This window comes from Scyliorhinus torazame, unplaced genomic scaffold (assembly GCF_047496885.1).
Source record: "Scyliorhinus torazame isolate Kashiwa2021f unplaced genomic scaffold, sScyTor2.1 scaffold_1111, whole genome shotgun sequence".
NCBI lineage: Eukaryota > Metazoa > Chordata > Chondrichthyes > Carcharhiniformes > Scyliorhinidae > Scyliorhinus > Scyliorhinus torazame.
The window spans coordinates 19,930-38,749 of record NW_027308838.1 but is presented as its reverse complement, the minus strand read 5'-3'; the positions used below and the strand labels follow the sequence as shown (position 1 = coordinate 38,749).

The 18,820-nt window shown below is 59.3% G+C and overlaps 1 protein-coding gene across 1 annotated transcript in view; it reads left to right on the top strand.

Annotated features, from left to right (window-relative positions):
* The window catches only part of LOC140407026 (carbonic anhydrase-like), a 41,724-nt gene extending 27,832 nt beyond the window's left edge, over positions 1–13,892 (top strand). Inside the window, exon 5 of the mRNA XM_072494808.1 lies at positions 13,204–13,892. Coding sequence (XP_072350909.1) covers positions 13,204–13,302 — 99 coding nt within the window. The 3' untranslated portion in view covers positions 13,303–13,892. The remainder of the gene's footprint in view (positions 1–13,203) is intronic.
* Positions 13,893–18,820: the final 4,928 nt, after the last annotated feature.

Here is an 18,820-nt window from a genome sequence, read left to right as displayed (position 1 = left end):
TATCCCCCTCCCCCATATCCCCCCTCCCCCATATCCCCCTCCCCCATATCCCCCTCATCCCCCTCCCCCATATCCCCCTCCCCCATATCCCCCTCCCCCATATCCCCCCTCCCCCATATCCCCAATCCCCACATCCACCTCCCCCATATCCCCCCTCCCCATATCCCCCCTCCCCCATATCCCCCCTCCCCATATCCCCCCTCCCCATATCCCCCTCCCCATATCCCCCTCCCCATATCCCCCCTCCCCATATCCCCCCTCCCCATATCCCCCCTCCCCATATCCCCCCTCCACATATCCCCCCTCCCCATATCCCCCCTCCCCATATCCCCCCTCCCCATATCCCCCTCCCCATATCCCCCCTCCCCCATATCCCCCCTCCCGCATAGCCCCCCTCCCGCATAGCCCCCCTCCCGCATAGCCCCCCTCCACATATCCCCCCTCCCCCATATCCCCCCTCCCCCATATCCCCCCTCCCGCATAGCCCCCCTCCACATATCCCCCCTCTCCCATATCCCCCTCCCCCCCATATCCCCCTCCCCATATCCCCCCTCCCCCATATCCCCCCTCCCCATAAACCCCCTCCCCATAAACCCCCTCCCCCATAAACCCCCTCCCCCATATCCCGCCTCCCCATATCCCCCTCCCCATATCCCCCCTCCCCCATATCCCCCTCCCCCATATCCCCCTCCCCCATATCCCCCTCCCCCATATCCCCCTCCCCCATATCCCCCTCCCCCATATCCCCCTCCCCCATATCCCCCATCCCCATATCCCCCTCCCCCATTTCCCCCTCCCCCATATCCCCCCTCCCCATATCCCCCATATCCCCCTCCCCCATACCCCCCCTCCCCCATATCCCCCATATCCCCCTCCCCCATAAACCCCCTCCCCCATATCCCGCCTCCCCATATCCCCCTCCCCATATCCCCCCTCCCCCATATCCCCCTCCCCCATATCCCCCTCCCCCATATCCCCCTCCCCCATATCCCCCTCCCCCATATCCCCCTCCCCCATATCCCCCATCCCCATATCCCCCTCCCCCATTTCCCCCTCCCCCATATCCCCCCTCCCCATATCCCCCATATCCCCCTCCCCCATATCCCCCCTCCCCCATATCCCCCCATATCCCCCTCCCCCATATCCCCCATAACTGCCTCCCCCAAATCCCCCCTCCCCATATCCCCCCTTCCCCATATCCCCCCTCCCCATATCCCCCCTCCCCATATCCCCCCTCCCACATATCCCCCCTCCCCCATATCCCCCCTCCCCCATATCCCCCCTCCCCCATATCCCCCCTCCCTCATATCCCTCATAACCCCCTCCCCCATATCCCCCCTCCCCCATATCCCCCCTCCCCCATATCCCCCTCCCCATATCCCCCCTCCCCCATATCCCCCCTCCCCCATATCCCCCCTCCCCCATAACCCCCCTCCCCCATATCCCCCTCCCCATATCCCCCCTCCCCATATCCCCCCTCCCCCATATCCCCCCTCCCCCATATCCCCCCTCCCCCATATCCCCCCTCCCCCATATCCCCCCTCCCCCATATCCCCCCTCCCCCATATCCCCCCTCCCCCATATCCCCCTCACCATATCCCCCCTCCCCCATATCCCCCCTCCCCCATATACCCCTCCCCATATCCCCCCTCCCCCATATCCCCCATATCCCCCCTCCCCCATATCCCCCCTCCCCCATATCCCCCCTCCCCCATATCCCCCCTCCCCATATACCCCCTCCCCATATCCCCCCTCCCCCATATCCCCCCTCCCCATATCCCCCCTCCCCATATCCCCCCTCCCCCATATCCCCCCTCCCCCATATACCCCTCCCCATATCCCCCATATCCCCCCTCCCCCATATCCCCCATATCCCCCCTCCCCCATATCCCCCCTCCCCCATATCCCCCCTCCCCATATCCCCCCTCCCCCATATCCCCCCTCCCCCATATCCCCCTCCCCCGTATCACCTGATCACTGCCTGATGTCTAACCATGCATGCTTCATTGTGTATCGCAGGACCAAACGTCCAGGCACCCATCCCCGCAGATGCAGACCGCCCGCAGGATGCCCCTCGGAGGCCACGGGAGACGGAGAGACCCGGACCCTCCAGCATGCGACGCCCGCAGGATGCCCCTCGGAGACCACAGGAGACAGAGAGACCCGCACCCTCCAGCATGCGACGCCCGCAGGATGCCCCTCGGAGACCACAGGAGACGGAGAGACACGAACCCTCCAGCACACGACGCCCACAGGATGCCCCTCGGAGACCACGGGAGACGGAGAGACCCGCACCCTCCAGCATGCGACGCCCGCAGGATGCCCCTCGGAGACCACGGGAGACGGAGAGACCCGCACCCTCCAGCATGCGACGCCCGCAGGATGCCCCTCGGAGACCACGGGAGACGGAGAGACCTGGAGCAACAGGGAGACGACACCCCCGTCACGTGCGGGTGCGACGAGAGGGGCAGCCACAGGCCCCCGTCACAGCTGAGCTAGGACACCACTACCCAGGACACCACTACCCAGGACACCACTACCCGGGACACCACTACCCGGGACACCCCTACCCGGGACTCCCCTACCCGGGACACCCCTACCCGGGACACCCCTACCCGGGACACCCCTACCCGGGACACCCCTACCCGGGACACCCCTACCCGGGACACCCCTACCCGGGACACCACTACCCAGGACACCACTACCCGGGACACCACTACCCGGGACACCACTACCCGGGACACCCCTACCCGGGACTCCCCTACCCGGGACACCCCTACCCGGGACACCCCTACCCGGGACACCCCTACCCGGGACACCCCTACCCGGGACACCCCTACCCGGGACACCCCTACCCGGGACACCACTACCCGGGACACCACTACCCGGGACACCCCTATCCGGGACACCCCTACCCGGGACACCCCTACCCGGGACACCCCTACCCGGGACACCCCTACCCGGGACACCCCTACCCGGGACACCCCTACCCAGGACACCCCTACCCGGGACACCACTACCCGGGACACCCCTACCCGGGACACCCCTACCCGGGACACCCCTACCCGGGACACCCCTACCCGGGACACCCCTACCCGGGACACCCCTACCCGGGACACCCCTACCCGGGACACCCCTACCCAGGACACCCCTACCCAGGACACCCCTACCCGGGACACCCCTACCCGGGACACCCCTACCCAGGACACCCCTACCCAGGACACCCCTACCCGGGACACCCCTACCCGGGACACCCCTACCCGGGACACCCCTACCCGGGACACCACTACCCGGGACCCCCTTACCCGGGACCCCCTTACCCGGGACCCCCCTTACCCGGGACCCCCTTACCCGGGACACCCCTACCCGGGACACCCCTACCCGGGACACCCCTACCCGGGACACCCCTATCCGGGACAGCACTACCCAGGACACCACTACCCGGGACACCCCTACCCGGGACACCCCTATCCGGGACACCACTACCCGGGACACCCCTACCCGGGACACCCCTACCCGGGACACCCCTACCCGGGACACCCCTACCCAGGACACCACTACCCGGGACACCCCTACCCGCGACACCCCTACCCAGGACACCCCTACCCAGGACACCCCTACCCGGGACACCCCTACCCGGGACACCCCTACCCGGGACACCACTACCCAGGACACCACTACCCAGGACACCCCTACCCGGGACACCACTACCCGGGACACCCCTACCCGGGACAGCACTGCCCAGGACACCACTACCCAGGACACCCGTACCCAGGACACCCCTACCCGGGACACCCCTACCCGGGACACCACTACCCGGGACACCACTACCCGGGACAGCACTACCCGGGACACCCCTACCCAGGACACCACTATCCAGGACACCCCTACCCAGGACACCACTACCCAGGACACCCGTACCCGGGACAGCACTACCCGGGGCAGCACTACCCGGGACAGCACTGCCCAGGAAGACAAAATACCGGACAGTGACTCAGAGTGGATGGGTGGAGACGAACCCCCACCCCAAAGTGCCATGGACTCAGAGTGGGACGAAGAGCACGACACAACGCCACTGCTGTCACCAACACCCTCCACCATCGCAGAAACACTCACCACGGTTGGGCACTTTAGTGATGAGGCGTCTGGTACACTCACTGGTGCGCACAACACAGCCGTCCCGGTACAGCAGGTGGAGGTAGGAGCAGCAGAGGGGCCGGGAGGAGTCCACCCGCGTCCAGGAGCTGGGAGTGGTGCCGGTCATGCGTGCCACCCAGGCCGACACCGCACGGGTGGCGTCCGCGGTGCAGGCAATGGGTGCGACGGTGTCAGACGTGGGGAACGGTTTGCGAGGCCTGGGGCTTTCCGTGCAGGCTGCGTCTGTGGCCCCGGACATGGCTGCCCTCTCACAGGAGGCCATGAGCCAGTGCCAGCGCCAGATGGCAGAGGCGCTCAACGCCATGGCCCAGTCTCAGCAGGCCATGGCCCAGTCTCTGCAGGCCATGGCCCAGTCTCTGCAGGCCATGGCCCAGTCTCAGCAGGCCATGGCCCAGTCTCAGCAGGCCATGGCCCAGTCTCAGCAGGCCATGGCCCAGTCTCTGCAGGCCATGGCCCAGTCTCTGCAGGCCATGGCCCAGTCTCAGCAGGCCATGGCCCAGTCTCAGCAGGCCATGGCCCAGTCTCAGCAGGCCATGGCCCAGTCTCAGCAGGCCATGGCCCAGTCTCTGCAGGCCATGGCCCAGTCTCTGCAGGCCATGGCCCAGTCTCAGCAGGCCATGGCCCAGTCTCTGCAGGCCATGGCCCAGTCTCAGCAGGCCATAGCCCAGTCTCTGCAGGCCATGGCCCAGTCTCAGCAGGCCATGGCCCAGTCTCTGCAGGCCATGGCCCAGTCTCAGCAGGCCATGGCCCAGTCTCAGCAGGCCATGGCCCAGTCTCTGCAGGCCATGGCCCAGTCTCTGCAGGCCATGGCCCAGTCTCTGCAGGCCATGGCCCAGTCTCAGCAGGCCATAGCCCAGTCTCTGCAGGCCATGGCCCAGTCTCAGCAGGCCATGGCCCAGTCTCTGCAGGCCATGGCCCAGTCTCAGCAGGCCATGGCCCAGTCTCTGCAGGCCATGGCCCAGTCTCTGCAGGCCATGGCCCAGTCTCTGCAGGCCATGGCCCAGTCTCTGCAGGCCATGGCCCAGTCTCTGCAGGCCATGGCCCAGTCTCTGCAGGCCATGGCCCAGTCTCTGCAGGCCATGGCCCAGTCTCTGCAGGCCATGGCCCAGTCTCTGCAGGCCATGGCCCAGTCTCTGCAGGCCATGGCCCAGTCTCTGCAGGCCATGGCCCAGTCTCAGCAGGCCATGGCCCAGTCTCAGCAGGCCATGGCCCAGTCTCAGCAGGCCATGGCCCAGTCTCAGCAGGCCATGGCCCAGTCTCTGCAGGCCATGGCCCAGTCTCTGCAGGCCATGGCCCAGTCTCAGCAGGCCATCGCTGAGGGCATCGGCGCCAGTGGCCATGTGCGAGCCGGCGTCGCACTGTCACAGACAGGGTTTGACAACCCCCTGGGCTCCATGGCTGCAAACCTGCAGACCCCTGTCGATACCAGCACGGGCCTCCAGGACTGGCAGCGCCAGATGTCGGGGGGGCGTCGGATGGCCAGTCCGTTCGCATCCCCCACCCATGTAGAGGCCTGGGGGCCATCGGGCACCCCGAGGGAGGAGGAGGTGGTGTGGTCTGTCCCGGCTCCCTCTGTAGGGGAGGTCCCGGTACACCGCGACACCTCGGACTCCCCCCCTTCCGTCCCAGGTGCATCGGGTGGGCAACGGGCAGGACAGGCTGGCAGCTCGCCATCCCAGTCGCCCGGGCCGCAGCCTGGCCCATCTAGGCCAGGACGCCCCAGGAAACGGTCGCCAAAGGGATCCAGTGTCAGAGGGCAGGAATCACAGGAGTCCACCTCCAGTTCTGCTGTACCGTCTGGGGAACCACGTAGACGTAGTCAAAGGGCCCGTAAGGCCAAACAATTAGACACTGAGTAAGTTGGCACGGGTGCAGGGCACAGATGAGTTTTAGGCGCTAGGGCACGTGCATGAACTCCTTTGGTTATTAAAGTCAATGTTACACCTACCGAAGCTGCCTTTGTGCTCTGTCCAAAGTGTGCGGGGGTGTCATGTACGTTGAGCGCAAGTGTGTGTGTGACGGGTGGTCTTACCTCAGCCCCAGGTGAGTCTGCCCCCTTCCCCCTGGGCCGCCATCAACATCCCCCGGGCAGAGGACGGGACCGTGCGCTGCAGTGTCACAGCCGCATGCAGGGATGGTCCGGGTGGATGGTGGTACTGTGGCCATGGGTCAGACATAGTCCAACGATGTAGAGCCAGGAGCTCACCGCAGGGCGGGTTGTCATCATCCTCCATGGCCTGCGATAGACACGCGTCCACCCGCAACTGTGTGAGCCCGGCCCGTTGTGCCGCAGGTGGATCGGCAATGGGGGGGTGGTGTGCATGCGGGTGGGGTGGGTGGGGTTGGGGAGGGGGGTGAGGGTGCTGGGTGGGTGGATGGGTGGGGGGTGTGGGTGGTCGGCTGTTGCCATGGTGTGCGGTCTGTGGCCATACTACCTGATTCCCACGCCCATCTAGTCAGTGAAGCGGGCGTCTACCAGCCTGTCCCGTGCCCGCTGGGCCAGCCGGTAACGGTGGACAGCCACCCGCCTGTGTCTACCCCGTCTGCCCTGACCATTGCCCCCATCCCCCTCATCTGGGGAGGACTGTGCCTCTTCCTGCTGCTCCTCCACTCCGCCCTCCTCTGCCTGCGGCACATCGCCCCTCTGCTGGGCTATGTTGTGCAGGACGCAGCACACCACAATGATGCGGCCGACCCTATCTGGCCGATACTGGAGGGCGCCCCCAGAGAGGTCCAGGCACCTGAAACGCATCTTCAGCACGCCAAAGCACCTCTCTATCACTCCCCTTGTCGCTACATGGGCATCATTGTAGCGGTTCTCCGCCTCATTGCGTGGCCTCCGTATAGACGTCATCAGCCACGATCGCAATGGGTAGCCCCTGTCGCCCAGCAACCAGCCCCTCAGCCGGGGATGGCGTCCCTCGTACATGCCGGAGATGGATGACCGCGACAACACGAATGAGTCGTGTACACTGCCTGGGTGACAGGCGCAGACGTGCAGGATCATCATGCGGTGGTCGCAGACCACCTGTATGTTCTTCGAATAGGTCCCCTTCCTATTGGTGAACACGGCCCTGTTATCTGCAGGTGGCCGCACGGCGACGTGCATCCCATCGATCACGCCCTGGACCATGGGGAACCCGGCAACGGCAGAGACGCCCACGGCCCGGGCATCTTGGCTGGCCCGGTCCACAGGGAAGCGGATGTAGCTGTGCGCCATGGCATAAAGGGCATCTGTCACTGCCCGGATGCACCGATGCACCGATGTCTGCGATATGCCGGACAGGTCCCCACTCGGTGCCTGGAATGACCCCGTTGCATAAAAGTTCAGGGCCACCGTAACCTTGACGGACACGGGGAGAGGGTGTCCCCCGCCAGTGCCACGCGGTGACAGGTGTGCCAGCAGGTGGCAGATGTGTGCCACGGTTTCCCGGCTCATCCGGAGTCTCCTCCTGCATTCCCGGTCCGTGAGGTCCTGGTATGACTGCCGGGGCCGGTACACACGGGGCGCCCTCGGGTGCCTCCGTTGCCGTGGGGCCGCGACGTCCTCCTCCCCCTCCTCGTCCTGTCGGTCAGGTGTCCCTCCAGCCTGGGCGGCTGCCGCCTGCCCCTCTGCGGCAGCCTGCGCCGCCTCTCTGGCACGCTCCTCCTCCTCCTCCTCCTCCTCCTCCTCATCCAGGGCAACATAGACATGAGCGGCTGCCACCACGGTGGCCAACATCGCTGGATGGTCTGAAAACATGACGGCCTGGTGGGGGGGAGGGGAACGACGACATGTCATCATTGCCCATATCCCCTCCTCCCCCCAGCCAGGTGGCATGGACCGCATGGGTCCAACTGTTGGAGGCTGGCACCTGGCCAGGTGGACCAACTCACTTGCCCTCGCATCCCCCTCCCCGGCACGGACCCCCCCCCAACCTCCTCCCCGGCATGGACCCCCCCAACCTCCTCCCCGGCACGGACCCCCCATCCCCCTCTCCGGCACGGACCCCCCATCCCCCTCCCCGGCACGGACCCCCCATCCCCCTCTCCGGCACGGACCCCCCATCCTCCTCCCCGACACGGACCCCAACCTCCTCCCCGGCACGGACCCCCCCATCCCCCTCCCTGGCACGGACCCTCCCATCCTCCTCCCCGACACGGACCCCAACCTCCTCCCCGGCACGGACCCCCCATCCTCCTCCCCGGCACGGACCCCAACCTCCTCCCCGGCACAGACCCCCCATCCCCATCCCCGGCACGGACCCCATCCCCCTCCCCCTCCCCCTCCCCGGCACGGACCCCCATCCCCCTCCCGGCACGGACCCCCATCCCCCTCCCGGCACGGACCCCCCATCCCACTCTCCGGCACGGACCCCCCATCCCCCTCCCGGCACGGACCCCCCATCCCCCTCTCCGGCACGGACCCCAACCTCCTCCTCGGCACGGACCCCCATCCCCCTCCCCGGCACGGACCCCAACCTCCTCCCCGGCACGGACCCCCCAACCTCCTCCCCGGCACGGACCCCCCATCCCCCTCCCGGCACGGACCCCCCATCCCCCTCCCCGGCACGGACACCAACCTCCACCCCGGCACGGACCACCCCCCTCCCCATCCTCCTCCCCGGCACGGACCCCCCTCCCGGCACTCCCCCGGAGCCCAGCCTATTCTAACCACCCCCCCCCGCCCCCGCCGCACACACACACAAGCCGAGACACACCTCTCCTCACGCAATCAGTCTGCGGCCACGCCATTTCCTGCCCAGAGCCAACCCCCCAGGCCGTCACTCACCTCCTCGCTGGTCAGCGTGAGCCTGGAGCACCGGGTCACGCCGATGAAAAGGAGGTTTGATTCACGTCGACGTGAACGGTCATCACGTCGACGGGACTTCGGCCCATCCGGAAGGGAGAATATCGGCAGGCCGAAAATTGGCTGCCTTGCGCAGACCCGTGACATTCTCCGCGGCAGCGGCGCCATTAACGCCCCGCCGACTTTTCTCCCTTCGGAGACTTCGGCGGGGGCGGGATTCACGGCGGCCAACGGCCATTCTCCGACCCTCTGGGGGGGCGGAGAATGACGCCCCAGAATAGGAACCATATTGCCAGATTGCGCACAGCAACATCCCACATTGAGGGGTGCGCTAATGAGGGAATATTCTGCATTTCGCAGTGTTGGTTGAGGGATAATTATTTGCCGCTGGGTGAGGAACTGAGAAATCCCCGTACAAATCCCAACACTGGATGTGATCCTCCTGTTCAACGATGAAGCCAGAGGGGGCACTGGTTTAATGTCAGAGGGAGGTAACACTACCGAGAGCCCACCACCCTCAGCACTGACCCTCCGACAGTGCAGCACTCCCTCAGTACTGACCCTCTGACAGTGCGGCACTCCCTCAGTACTGACCCTCGGACAGTGCGGCACTCCCTCAGTACTGACCCTCTGACAGTGCGGCACTCCCTCAGTACTGACCCTCTGACAGTGCTGCACTCCCTCAGTACTGACCCTCTGTCAGTGCAGCACTCCCTCAGCACTGACCCTCTGACAGTGCGGCACTCCCTCAGTACTGACCCTCTGACAGTGCGGCACTCCCTCAGTACTGACCCTCTGACAGTGCGGCACTCCCTCAGTACTGACCCTCTGACAGTGCAGCACTCCCTCAGTACTGACCCTCTGACAGTGCGGCACTCCCTCAGTACTGACCCTCTGACAGTGCGGCACTCTCTCAGTACTGACCCTCTGACAGTGCAGCACTCCCTCAGTACTGACCCTCTGACAGTGCAGCGCTCCCTCAGTACTGACCCGCTGACAGTGCGGCACTCCCTCAGTACTGACCCTCTGACAGTGCAGCGCTCCCTCAGTACTGACCCGCTGACAGTGCGGCACTCCCTCAGTACTGACCCTCTGACAGTGCGGCACTCCCTCAGTACTGACCCTCCAGTGCAACACTCCCTCAGTACTGACCCTCTGACAGTGCGGCACTCCCTCAGTACTGACCTTCTGACAGTGCGGCACTCCCTCAGTACTGACCCTCTGACAGTGCGGCACTCCCTCAGTGCTGACCTTCTGACAGTGCGGCACTCCCTCAGTACTGACCCTCTGACAGTGCGGCACTCCCTCAGTCCTGACCCTCTGACAGTACGGCACTCCCTCAGTACTGACCCTCTGACAGCGCGGCACTCCCTCAGTACTGACCCTCTGATAGTGCGGCACTCCCTCAGTACTGACCCTCTGACAGTGCGGCACTCCCTCAGTACTGACCCTCTGACAGCGCAGCACTCCCTCAGTACTGACCCTCTGACAGTGCGGCACTCCCTCAGTACTGACCCTCTGACAGCGCGGCACTCCCTCAGTACTGACCCTCTGATAGTGCGGCACTCCCTCAGTACTGACCCTCTGACAGTGCGGCACTCCCTCAGTACTGACCCTCTGACAGTGCGGCACTCCCTCAGTACTGACCCTCTGACAGTGCGGCACTCCCTCAGTACTGACCCTCTGACAGTACAGCACTCCCTCAGTACTGACCCTCTAACAGTGCAGCACTCCCTCAGTACTGACCCTCTGACAGTGCGGCACTCCCTCAGTACTGACCCTCTGACAGTGCAGCACTCCCTCAGCACTGACCCACTGACAGTGCGGCACTCCCTCAGTACTGACCCTCTGACGGTGCAGCACTCCCTCAGTACTGACCCTCTGACAGTGCGGCACTCCCTCAGTACTGACCCTCTGACAGTGCAGCACTCCCTCAGTACTGACCCTCTGACAGTGCAGCACTCCCTCAGTACTGACCCTCTGACAGTGCGGCACTCCCTCAGTACTGACCCTCTGACAGTGCAGCACTCCTTCAGTACTGACCCTCTGACAGTGCGGCACTCCTTCAGTACTGACCCTCTGACAGTGCGGCACTCCCTCAGTACTGACCCTCTGACAGTGCAGCACTCCCTCAGCACTGACCCACTGACAGTGCGGCACTCCCTCAGTACTGACCCTCTGACGGTGCAGCACTCCCTCAGTACTGACCCTCTGACAGTGCGGCACTCCCTCAGTACTGACCCTCTGACAGTGCAGCACTCCCTCAGTACTGACCCTCTGACAGTGCAGCACTCCCTCAGTACTGACCCTCTGACAGTGCGGCACTCCCTCAGTACTGACCCTCTGACAGTGCAGCACTCCTTCAGTACTGACCCTCTGACAGTGCGGCACTCCTTCAGTACTGACCCTCTGACAGTGCGGCACTCCCTCAGTACTGACCCTCTGACAGTGCAGCACTCCCTCAGTACTGACCCTCTGACAGTGCAGCACTCCCTCAGTACTGACCCTCTGACAGTGCGGCACTCACTCAGTACTGACCCTCTGACAGTGCAGCACTCCTTCAGTACTGACCCTCTGACAGTGCGGCACTCCCTCAGTACTGACCCTCTGACAGTGCAGCACTCCCTCAGTACTGACCCTCTGACAGTGCAGCACTCCCTCAGTACTGACCCTCTGACAGTGCAGCACTCCCTCAGTACTGACCCTCTGACAGTGCGGCACTCCCTCAGTACTGACCCTCTGACAGTGCAGCACTCCTTCAGTACTGGATCTCTGACAGTGCAGCACTCCCTCAGTACTGACCCTCTGACAGTGCGGCACTCCCTCAGTACTGACCCTCTGACAGTGCAGCACTCCTTCAGTACTGACCCTCTGACAGTGCGGCGCTCCCTCAGTACTGACCCTCCCTCAGTACTGACCCTCTGACAGTGCGGCGCTCCCTCAGTACTCACCCTCTGACAGTGCGGCACTCCCTCAGTACTGACCCTCTGACAGTGCAGCACTCCCTCAGTACTGACCCTCTGACAGTGCAGCACTCCCTCAGTACTGACCCTCTGACAGTGCAGCACTCCCTCAGTACTGAACCTGTGACAGTGCAGCACTCCCTCGGTACTGACCCTCTGACAGTGCGGAGCTCCCTCCGTACTGATCCTCTGACAGTGCGGCACTCCCTCAGTACTGACCCTCTGACAGTGCGGAGCTCCCTCAGTACTGACCCTCTGACAGTGCGGCACTCCCTCAGTACTGACCCTCTGACAGTGCAGCACTCCCTCAGTACTGACCCTCTGACAGTGCGGAGCTCCCTCAGTACTGACCCTCTGACAGTGCGGCACTCCCTCAGTACTCACCCTCTGACAGTGCAGCACTCCCTCAGTACTGACCCACTGACAGTGCGGCACTCCCTCAGTACTGACCCTCTGACAGTGCGGCGCTCCCTCAGTACTGACCCTCTGACAGTGCGGCACTCCCTCAGTACTCACCCTCTGACAGTGCGGCACTCCCTCAGTACTGACCCACTGACAGTGCGGCACTCCCTCAGTACTGACCCTCTGACAGTGCGGCACTACCTCAGTACTGACCCTCTGACAGTGCGGCACTACCTCAGTACTGACCCTCTGACAATGCAGCACTCCCTCAGTACTGACCCTGTGACAGTGCGGCACTCCCTCAGTACTGACCCTCTGACAGTGCGGCACTCCCTCAGTACTGACCCTCTGACTGTGCGGCACTCCCTCAGTACTGACACTCTGACAGTGCGGCACTCCCTCAGTACTGACCCTCTGACAGTGCGGCACTCCCTCAGTACTGACCCTCTGACAGTGCAGCACTCCCTCAGTACTGACCCTCTGACAGTGCAGCACTCCCTCAGTGCTGACCCTCTGACAGTGCAGCACTCCCACAGTACTGACACTCTGACAGTGCGGCGCTCCCTCAGTACTGACCCTCTGACAGTGCGGCACTCCCTCAGTACTGACCCTCTGACAGTGCGGCACTCCCTCAGTGCTGACTCTCGGACAGTGCAGCACTCCCTCAGGACTGACCCTCTGACAGTGCGGCACTCCCTCAGTGCTGACTCTCGGACAGTGCAACACTCCCTCAGTACTGACCATCTGACAGTGCGGCACTCCCTCAGTACTGACCCTCTGACAGTGCGGCACTCCCTCGGTGCTGACTCTCGGACAGTGCAGCACTCCCCCAGTACTGACCCTCTGACAGTGCGGGAAACGTAAGTCATTCATGTTTTTGTTGTTTAACAGTACAAGGCCTTTGTGAAGAGCATGAGCTGGGATCGCTACTCCTATCGGCCCCTACAGCCATTGAACGGACGGACGGTGTTCTATTGTGACGGTGAATGAACTTCAGCCTTTCCTGGGACCCACGGAACACCCTGAGCAAAGCAGGGGCCATCTTGAAATGACTTTGAATATTCTCTCTCGCCTCTGTCGTAACACGGTGACGTGGAAATTAGAATATAGACAAATTCCTCGAGGTTCGATTTTAGGAAATTTAGTTCCACAAATATATTTGCGACGAGAGAGTGTCCCAGCTGCGAAGAAGCACCGCACTCTGAGATTCGATTGAAGGAAGCACATGTTTATTGTCTGAAATAACAGCTTGAAGTGAAGAGGCGTGTTTATATTAAATAGACCTTGGAAAGTACGGAAGATGAAATACGTTAGACGTTATGTTCTTGCCCTTGGCTAAAAACAACTCGAGTACACATTTTGTTAACTTTCGGAGGACAATGTGTTTTTATAATCAGGCCGAGACCCGAATATTAAGCAGTATTTTGTTTATGTCACCTGATCTACTTATTGTTATTCAAAAGCAGTGTTGAACTATCGTCAAGCATTTCCCAGCATGCTTCTAAGTTGGCAACTCATTAATTTCCCTTCCACACACCGTGTGATAGAGCGTGTGAATAAAATGAGATTTCACCAGCCTATTCCTTCGTACATTTATTCGTGGATCCTGACGTGCAACGTTAATGATATTTACGAGTAAAACCGGCGTACAGCGCCGTTTCCCAAAACAAAGTTTTGCCCAATCTAAAGGGTCCAGTTCTCAAGGGGGTCGAGGGTCAGAGGGACCTGGAGGGGGCGGGGGAGGGACGGGGGGGAGAGTGAACATTAATCATTGATGGCGACGGGACAGGGTGAGGGAGCGGCGAATAAATCAAACAGCCTCCTGGGATTTATTAACAGGGCCACAGAGAACAAGAACAAGGAGGTTTTGTTAAACGTTTCCAAAACACTGGGTCACTCCCGACTGGAGCGATGCGTCCAGCTCTGGGACTTTCGGGAGGACGGGAAGGTTTCAGAGAGATTGTGGGAAAGATTCACGGGAATGGTTCCCGGGATGAGGGATATCAGTCATTTTTAAACGTTGCTTACAAGTTGTGGGTCACACATTAAAAACAATTCCGGTTCAGATAGGTAGAGGGAGATGTTAAACCCCGAGGGCGTGTGTCCTCAGATAAACATTTTTTTAAAAATCTCGCGCCCAGGAGATTTTGATTATGTTTCATTGAATCTCGGTCCCCAGTGCGGTCACCAATGTGAGTGGCGAGGAGGATGTTGGGAATGTGAGTGGCGAGGAGGATGTTGGGAATGTAAGTGGCGAGGAGGATGTTGGCAAAGCGAGTGGCGAGGAGGATGTTGGGAATGTGAGAGGCGAGGAGGATGTTGGGAATGCGAGTGGCGAGGAGGATGTTGGGAATGTGAGTGGCGAGGAGGATGTTGGGAATGTGAGTGGCGAGGAGGATGTTGGGAATGTGAGTGGCGAGGAGGATGTTGGCAAAGCGAGTGGCGAGGAGGATGTTGGGAATGCGAGTGGCGAGGAGGATGTTGGGAATGCGAGTGGCGAGGAGGATGTTGGGAATGCGAGTGGCGAGGAGGATATTGGGAATGCGAGTGGCGAGGAGGATGTTGGGAATGCGTGTGGCGAGGAGGATGTTAAGAGGCTTCCTGGTGATTTGGACAGGTTGCGTGAGTGGGTAAATACGTGGCAGGTGCAGTGTATCGTGGATAAATGTGAAGGTATCCACTTGGGACAGAGAATCAGAATGAGAGAGTGTTATTTAAATGGTGATGGATTGGGAAATGTTGGTGTGCAGAGGGACCTGGGTGTCCGAGTGCACCAGTCTCTGGAAGCAGCATCTGCGTACGTCAAACGGTGAGGAACACAGATGGTATGTCGGCCTTCATTGCGAGAGGATTGGAGTACAGGAGCGAGGATGTCTTACTGCAGCTGTATAGGGATGAGAGGAAGAGCAGCCAAGGTTCACCAGACAGATTCCTGGGACGGACGGGTTAGAACATAGAACATAGAACAATACAGCGCAGTACAGGCCCTTCGGCCCACGATGTTGCACCGAAACAAAAGCCATCTAACCTACACTATGCCATTATCATCCATATGTTTATCCAATAAACTTTTAAATGCCCTCAATGTTGGCGAGTTCACTACTGTAGCAGGTAGGGCATTCCACGGCCTCACTACTCTTTGCGTAAAGAACCTACCTCTGACCTCTGTCCTATATCTATTACCCCTCAGTTTAAAGTTATGTCCCCTCGTGCCAGCCATTTCCATCCGCGGGAGAAGGCTCTCACTGTCCACCCTATCCAACCCCCTGATCATTTTGTATGCCTCTATTAAGTCTCCTCTTAACCTTCTTCTCTCCAACGAAAACAACCTCAAGTCCATCAGCCTTTCCTCATAAGATTTTCCCTCCATACCAGGCAACATCCTGGTAAATCTCCTCTGCACCCGCTCCAAAGCCTCCACGTCCTTCCTATAATGCGGTGACCAGAACTGTACGCAATACTCCAAATGCGGCCGTGCCAGAGTTCTGTACAGCTGCAACATGACCTCCCGACTCTGGAACTCAATCCCTCTACCAATAAAGGCCAACACTCCATAGGCCTTCTTCACAACCCTATCAACCTGGGTGGCAACTTTCAGGGATCTATGTACATGGACACCTAGATCCCTCTGCTCATCCACACTTTCAAGAACTTTACCATTAGCCAAATATTCCGCATTCCTGTTATTCCTTCCAAAGTGAATCACCTCACACTTCTCTACATTAAACTCCATTTGCCACCTCTCAGCCCAGCTCTGCAGCTCATCTATATCCCTCTGTAACCTGCTACATCCTTCCACACTATCGACAACACCACCGACTTTAGTATCGTCTGCAAATTTACTCACCCACCCTTCTGCGCCTTCCTCTAGGTCATTGATAAAAATGACAAACAGCAACGGCCCCAGAACAGATCCTTGTGGTACTCCACTTGTGACTGTACTCCATTCTGAACATTTCCCATCAACCACCACCCTCTGTCTTCTTTCAGCTAGCCAATTTCTGATCCACATCTCTAAATCACCCTCAATCCCCAGCCTCCGTATTTTTTGCAATAGCCTACCGTGGGGAACCTTATCAAACGCTTTGCTGAAATCCATATACACCACATCAACTGCTCTACCCTCGTCTACCTGTTCAGTCACCTTCTCAAAGAACTCAATAAGGTTTGTGAGGCATGACCTACCCTTCACAAAGCCATGCTGACTATCCCTGATCATATTATTCCTATCTAGATGATTATAAATCTTGTCTCTTATAATCCCCTCCAAGACTTTACCCACTACAGACGTGAGGCTCACCGGTCTATAGTTGCCGGGGTTGTCTCTGCTCCCCTTTTTGAACAAAGGGACCACATTTGCTGTCCTCCAGTCCTCTGGCACTATTCCTGGAGCCAATGATGACATAGAAATCAAAGCCAAAGGTCCAGCAATCTCCTCCCTGGCCTCCCAGAGAATCCTAGGATAAATACCATCAGGTCCCGGGGACATATCTATTTTCAGCCTGTCCAGAATTGCCAACATCTCTTCCCTACGTACCTCAATGCCATCTATTCTATTAGCCTGGGGCTCAGCATTCTCCTCCACAACATTATCTTTTTCCTGAGTGAATACTGACGAAAAAAATTCATTTAGTATCTCGCCTATCTCTTCAGACTCCACACACAATTTCCCATCCCTGTCCTTGACTGGTCCTACTCTTTCCCTAGTCATTCGCTTATTCCTGACATACCTATAGAAAGCTTTTGGGTTTTCCTTGATCCTTCCTGCCAAATACTTCTCATGTCCCCTCCTTGCTTGTCTTAGCTCTCTCTTTAGATCCTTCCTCGCTACCTTGTAACTATCCATCGCCCCAACCGAAACTTCACACTTCATCTTCACATAGGCCTCCTTCTTCCTCTTAACAAGAGATTCCACTTCCTTGGTAAACCACGGTTCCCTCGCTCGACGCCTTCCTCCCTGTCTGACCGGTACATACTTATCAAGAACACGCAGTAGCTGATCCTTGAACAAGCCCCACTTATCCAGTGTGCCCAACACTTGCAGCCTACTTCTCCATCTTATCCCCCCCAAGTCACGTCTAATGACATCATAATTGCCCTTCCCCCAGCTATAACTCTTGCCCTGCGGTGTATACTTATCCCTTTCCATCATTAACGTAAACGTCACCGAATTGTGGTCACTGTCCCCAAAGTGCTCTCCTACCTCCAAATCCAACACCTGGCCTGGTTCATTACCCAAAACCAAATCCAACGTGGCCTCGCCTCTTGTTGGCCTGTCAACATATTGTTTCAGGAAACCCTCCTGCACACACTGTACAAAAAACGACCCATCTATTGTACTCGAACTATATCTTTTCCAGTCAATATTTGGAAAGTTAAAGTCTCCCATAATAACTACCCTGTTACTTTCGCTCATATCCAGAATCATCTTCGCCATCCTTTCCTCTACATCCCTAGAACTATTAGGAGGCCTATAAAAAACTCCCAACAGGGTGACCTCTCCTTTCCTGTTTCTAACTTCAGCCCATACTACCTCGGAAGAAGAGTCCCCATCTAGCATCCTCTCCGCCACCGTAATACTGCTCTTGACTAGCAGCGCCACACCTCCCCCTCTTTTGCCTCCTTCTCTGAGCTTACTAAAACACCTAAACCCCGGAACCTGCAACATCCATTCCTGTCCCTGCTCTATCCATGTCTCCGAAATGGCCACAACATCGAAGTCCCAGGTACCAACCCATGCTGCCAGTTCCCCTACCTTGTTGTCGCGTGTGGAGACATTGAGTCAATTGGGCCTGGATTCACTGTCTCTTAAATTGTCCCTTAATGTCCAAAGATGTACAGGTTAGGTGGATTGGCCGTGTTAAATTGTCCCTTAGTGTCCAAAGATGTACAGGTTAGGTGAATTGGCCGTGTTAAATTGTCCCTTAGTGTCCAAAGATGTGCAGGTTAGGTGGATTGGCCGTGTTAAATTGTCCCTTAGTGTCCAAAGATGTACAGGTTAGGTGAATTGGCCGTGTTAAATTGTCCCTTAGTGTCCAAAGATGTGCAGGTTAGGTGGATTGGCCGTGTTAAATTGTCCCTTAGTGTCCAAAGATGTACAGGTTAGGTGGATTGGCCATGATAAGTTGTCCCATAGTGTCCAAAGATGTACAGGTTAGGTGGATTGGCCGTGTTAAATTGTCCCTTAGTGTCCAAAGATGTACAGGTTAGGTGGATTGGCCGTGTTAAATTGTCCCTTAGTGTCCAAAGATGTACAGGTTAGGTGGATTGGCCGTGTTAAATTGTCCCTTAGTGTCCAAAGATGTACAGGTTTTGAGAGAGAGAGAATGAGAGAGTGAGAGAATGTGAGAGGGAGAATGATAAAGAGAGAGAGAGAGTGTGAGGGAGTGAGAGAGAATGAGAGAGGTGGGAGAGAGAACAAAGAACAAAGTAAAGTACAGCACAGGAACAGGCCCTTCGGCCCTCCAACCCGTACCTCACCCTATGGGAAGCGGGGGTTTTATAGAGA